The 6,038-nt window shown below is 43.8% G+C and overlaps 1 protein-coding gene across 1 annotated transcript in view; it reads left to right on the forward strand.

Moving 5' to 3' along the window:
- Positions 1-3,858, forward strand: part of SARC_07130 (hypothetical protein) — a gene marked incomplete at its 5' end in the record, with an annotated part of 9,723 nt that extends 5,865 nt beyond the window's left edge. The window contains 5 exons of the mRNA XM_014298935.1: positions 799-869; positions 1,644-1,749; positions 2,013-2,138; positions 2,912-3,015; positions 3,487-3,858. Coding sequence (XP_014154410.1) covers positions 799-869; positions 1,644-1,749; positions 2,013-2,138; positions 2,912-3,015; positions 3,487-3,541 — 462 coding nt within the window. The 3' untranslated portion in view covers positions 3,542-3,858. The remainder of the gene's footprint in view (positions 1-798; positions 870-1,643; positions 1,750-2,012; positions 2,139-2,911; positions 3,016-3,486) is intronic.
- Between the last annotated feature and the right edge of the window lie 2,180 nt (positions 3,859-6,038).

Here is a 6,038-nt window from a genome sequence, read left to right on the forward strand (position 1 = left end):
ATGTATGTTTCCTTGGATGTATGTTTCCGTGGATATGTGTTTCCGTGGATTTATGTTTCCGTGCAGGTATGTTTCCGTGCATGTGTGTTTCCGTGCATGTATGTTTCCGTGTATGTATGTTTCCGTGCATGTGTGTTTCCGTGCATGTATGTTTCCGTGCATATATGTTTCCGTGCATGTGTGTTTCCGTGGCTGTATGTTTCCGTGCATTTATGTTTCCTTGGATGTATGTTTCAGTGGATGTATGTTTCCGAGCATGTATGTTTCATTGGATGTGTGTTTCCGTATCATTCGTCCTCGTGTCTAACCCTGTTTAGTGCGTTGAGTTTGTCAACTGCATTGTCGTAAGGCGACCCCTGTCGAGTACTCACAGTGCGCGTGCCTAGTTACTGTTGCTAGGCGTGTTCACTATACCTGCTTCGTAATGTTGGCACGTGAGCTGTTGCCAAACACGTACGGAAGGGAATGCGTTAATATCTTCTGTGGCTTGTGTGCACCTGCGCGGACGGACTGTCTGTGAAGTGTATCTAAATGTTATATCAGCAGTATAAATCCAGGTTTATGGGGTGTGAAGGATGCACTCACTGTGTGAACTGACTGTCTGTGTAGTATATCTAAATGTTATATCAGCAGAATAAACTCAGGTTATGGGGTGTGAAGGATGCGCTCACTGTGTGAACTGACTGTCTGTGAAGTATGTCTAAATGCTACACCGGCAGAATAAACCCAGGTTTATGAGGTGTGCAAGATGCGCTCACTCCGTAAACTGACTGTTTGTTGTGCTAATTAATACATTAGGAGAACAAGGTCAGGTTTATGGCGTCGGAGGAGAGGAAGAGGAAGCGACTGGCGGCAGAGATGGATGAAAAGTAAGTAACACCCATGATAACACAATGCAACAGTTCAGCTACAGCTAGGCTACAGGTAAGCTACAGCTGGCTATACTTGTGCGCAAGAAGACTTGGTGTCAATTTCTGGTTGCGCACTGGCCAAATGAGGATACACGGTATGCGTTCGCATGAACGTACGAATGTATAACTCAAAATGTAAACAGCCTGGTTGTTCGTGTGCTTCGAAATGGTGTGGTTGTTCATATGTCTGTGATTTAAATGTTCTATTTGTGTACGTGTCTTTAAATGTTTTATTTGTTCATGTGTCTTTAAATGTTTATTTGTTCATGCGTCTTTAAATGTTTATTTGTTCATGTATCTTTAAATGTTCTACTTGTGTATGTATCTTTGTGTGTGAGACATTAAATGTTCTATTTGTGTAAGTGATTTAAAATGTTCTATTTGTTCATGTGTCTTTAAATGTTTTACTTGTGTATGTGTCTTTAAATGTTCACTTGTGTATGTATCTTTAAATGTTCTATTTGTGTATGTGACTTTAAATGTTCTATTTGTTCACGTGTCTTTAAATGTTCTACTTGTGTATGGGTCTTTAAATGTTGGTGTTTGTTCATGTATCTTTAAATGTTCTATTTGTGTATGTGACTTTAAATGTTCTATTTGTTCACGTGTCTTTAAATGTTCTACTTGTGTATGGGTCTTTAAATGTTGGTGTTTGTTCATGTGTCTTTAAATGTTCTATTTGCGCATGTGTCTCTAAATTGATTGTTGGTGTTTGCTGTCTCTGTTGATCAGGATTAGACACATGAATCAGCAGTCGGCTGAACAGGCCGAGGCGGAGATGTCGGAGATCAACGAGTACAATGAACTCAGGAAAGAGAAGATGCACCTCAAGAACCAGGTAAGTCTACATAAACAGTGTACGTCGGCTGCTCAGGAGTACGTATATACTTAGTAAACGCGTCTTACCCAGGTATTATATATCTTACGAGTGTAATATCGGGACATACTATATGTAAATAGTGGTTTCCTTTCTCCTACACAGCATGCTAATGTGATCTGGGTTTTTCTTTCTCCCACACAACATACTTTATGTAAACAGTGGTTTCTTTTCTCCCACACAACATGCCTCATGTAAACTGGGCTTTTCTTTCCCCCACACAGAGCGCGGACGAGGCTTCAAAGCGCAAATACGACAAACAAGTGGAAGAATTCCACCAGAACTTCGAAACACACCTTGAACAACTAACAGCCAGGCAGAAGCTAGAGATGGAGTCATTGGCCCACAAAGTATGTGCGTGTTAATCAGGCAACAGAGTGTGGGAGTGTGCGTGTACGTGAGTGAGTGTTGTCGACGATTGCGTGTGGTTGGGAAGCCCATCAGGCGGGGAGAAAGGGGTTTACATTTCCTGATATATTGTACACCCGGTTAAGTAAACGGATCAAAGTTTCCAAATAGAACGATGCTGTTTCATAGCAGGTAGTGCACACGTGCGTCAGAAACGAACTACGCGCATTTCTCCCAATCAATAAGTGTAGTAACAGACGTAGCACGGAGATTGACTACTGGAGTATAAGTCACATATATAGTAGCACACATCCTTACCCTTTGATTAAATATACCTCATTCGTATAGTAACACACATACATACCCTTTAAGTATACCTCATTCGTATAGTAGCACACATCCTTACCCTCTGATTAAATATACCTCATTCGTATAGTAACACACGTCCATACCCTTTATGTATACCTCATTCGTATAGTAACACACATCCTTACCCTTTAATGAAGTATATCTCATTCGTATAGTAACACGCATCCTTACCCTTTGATTAAGTATACCTCATTCGTATAGTAACACACATCCTTACCCTTTGATTAAGTATACCTCATTCGTATAGTAACACACATCCTTACCCTTTGATTAGGTATACCTCTTTCGTATAGTAACACACATCATCACCCTCTGATTAGGTATACCTCATTCGTATCCTTACCCTTTGATCAGGTATACCTCATTCGTATAGTAACACCCATCCTTACCCTTTTGCACCCCCCAGTACGTACAATTGCGAGATCAAGTGATTGAGAAGTGGTCCAACGCGGCCGCGGGCGGGTCGAGTGTGTCGTTGAACAACAGTTCGCAGTCCGGACTCAACTTGGTGTAAGTGTAGCGTGTGTGTGCAGCCATTGCGCTGGCTGGGTGTGCGGCTCCGTAAGCCTGAAGCCTTAAGTTACCCGCACACGCACCACATCCAGCGCAAAGGCCCAGTCATTAGACCAAGTAGAGTTTGTAGTAGTATTAAACGTGCTTGTTATATATAGATAACATGTACATACCAAGTTGAATTTGTATTTTTATTAAACGTGCCTGTCACAGATATATAACATGTTCGTGTCTGGCTGGTCTTTGTATGCGTTCGGTTTGTGTGCGCTCGTTTCGCAAGTCGCTTCTATGAGCCGTAATTGTGCAGCCCAAGGTAACGTCCATGTCGTTGTGTGTTGGACCACTGACACACATGCTCTCGCATCGCATCATTGCATACATGCTCTCACATCGCATTCATTACACACATACTCTCACATCGCATTCATGGCACACACACACTCTCACATCGCATTCATTCCATTGCAGTTCGTCTATCCGCTCCTCCTCATCGATGTCTAGTCACCGCAGCTTTAGGACGTGAGGTAGCGCACCTCTATCGCCGAAAGCCTTCTAAACAGTACACCCCCCGGTGGCATGAGTGTGAGCGTACCTGAGCTCTACGGCGGCATAGTATAATGGCCACAGACTCAGTTTTAGGGGTTTAGAGTTGGCTTGAGCGTACCTGAGCTCTACACCGACATAGTATACTGGCCACAGACTCAGTTTTTGGGTTCTAGAGTTGTGGCTTGAGCGTACTTGAGTTCTACGCCGGCATAGTATACTGGCCACGGGCTCAGTTTTAGGATTTTAGGGTTGGCTTGAGCGTACTTGAGCTCTACGCCGGCATAGTATACTGGCCACAGACTCAGTTTTTGGGTTCTAGAGTTGGCTTGAGCGTGTTCTACGCCGGCATAGTATACTGGCCACAGACTCAGTTTTAGGATTTTAGGGTTGGCTCGAGCGTACCTGAGCTCTACGCCGGCATAGTATACTGGCCACAGGCTCAGTAGAGTACCATACCAGAGTGCCTTGGATGGTTCCGCTAGTATGCGCTTGGCGGTGCCATAGACTACTTGGCGATGTCCATCGCGCAAGCACTGGACAGCCCACGCCTGCACCTAAACTTAGTATCGAATAAACAAAACCAGCCGTCCAGTGGGTCCAATAGTATTCACACGTGGTGTTGTCCCGTTTGTTTGTTTTTTCTGTGTATTCAAGGCCACGGGTAGATCATATAGTAACTAGCCCTGTTTGCTTAGTGGTAGAAACAAGCCGTACCGGTAGCGTGTGTTATGAGATTTTGTCGCCACCTTTTTTGTCATCACCGTCCTTGATATTTCCTTTCTTGTCGCCATTATCGTCACCATTATCGCCACCGTCGTCACAATCACACCTATTTGACCCAGCTCGGTAATCTCGTGAACGGTATCGTAAATATGCGTCCTGGATTAAGTGTATGTCACTGTTTGTCATTTGGTATACGTGCGCAGTCAATTTGTGTTGGATACATTGCTTGAGATACGCGGCATTCATGATACCGTAAGATAAGCGACAGTCAATGCCCGTATCGAGCCGAGTTTTATCAAACCGTACTTGTTTAAAACGCACGATTCATCCACTCTAGTCGCTGTCGGACCAGTATGACCAAACCCTACAACATGAATTAAAGCGTGCAATACACTGGCGGGCCACGCGTCGGTCGACACAGATAGTTCGGCTGACGGTAGAATAAGATTTATACCATAAGTATCCCGTCTAAAGTTTCCCAATTTGACCGATAACTACAGTCCTTATCCCAGAACGCGACACGAACGTGTGAACTTTCAGCCGCGACGTCGACATAATAAAACACTGGACCTACGACGTGCTCAATGTCTATGGCGGCCCTATTGAACATCCCAAACTCCTCCAATCCTCCATTCCTAAACGCTACAGCAAACTCCACGTCGCGCGGTCCCACGGTTCTATATTCCCTTGTTTCGGGAGTATACAGGATATCACCATTTATATCAATGCACACTGTGAGTGTTAACTTATCGTGAATCGCGACTCCATTGAAATTCGAAATCGCGAATCGCGACTCTATTGAAATTCAAAATGAACAAGTATATCTGATTGAACTGATTCGCCGAGTCGGCTCGGTCATACCCAACGCGGCACTGAGACCGCCACCAGTGGCGCCGCAAGCTACGGATGTTATCCACACCCGCGCCGGCGGTGGTAGCAGTGGTATCGATTACGTGCTACATATTAAATGCCTGGCATATCAATCTCTATTATTGTATACCTACTGCCTTCATACACGAGAGCGGACGGTCGCAAGCGTTCACTTCTTCTATATATTGTGTGTTTGATTCTTACAGAGTTGAAACATTAAAGGAATGCTTACTGGTAACATAAACAACATCTCGTATAGAGCAACGATCTTCACTCGCTCAACCTCGCTGATCGTGAGCGTTCTGTCATACAGCCCGCGTGTGAGAAATATTATTCGACGTACATGGGTCAAGTCGATGTATCAGATGCACTTTCTGCTCGGAATAAATTGACGGGCTTTGGCCGTAGGAGGAGTATGAGTCCCACGATGATCTGCTACTAGTAGATGTTGAGGAGAGTTGGAAGAAAGCTTTCCCGCATTCTTGTCGTTTGCGAATAGACATCTGACGTTTTGTAGCATCTAGGGAGAAGATTATCATAAAGCCAATCGAAATCCCAAAACCCAGAATAATCAAATATTGAGTTTTGGAATTAGAAATGGAGTATTTTTGATATTAGAGTCATCAGAAATATTAGCGGTAGAACCGTTAAGCTATACCGGGACTCCGCGTGTGAGAGAAACACTCAAGTAAATCCTGAGTCTAGTGAAAACACAAATAAAGACTCAGTCCGGTTCTCTCAGATTAAGGACTTTTCCTAGCTGAGATAGCCGTACTTGAGAAGAGGTATATTGTATCCCTTGAATCGTAACTTCCAGCTACTCATAACACTACATTATTTACACTATCCTTATAGATAAGTCAACTATAATCTGTGACACA

This window comes from Sphaeroforma arctica, assembly GCF_001186125.1.
Source record: "Sphaeroforma arctica JP610 unplaced genomic scaffold supercont1.545, whole genome shotgun sequence".
NCBI classification, from domain to species: Eukaryota; class Ichthyosporea; order Ichthyophonida; genus Sphaeroforma; species Sphaeroforma arctica.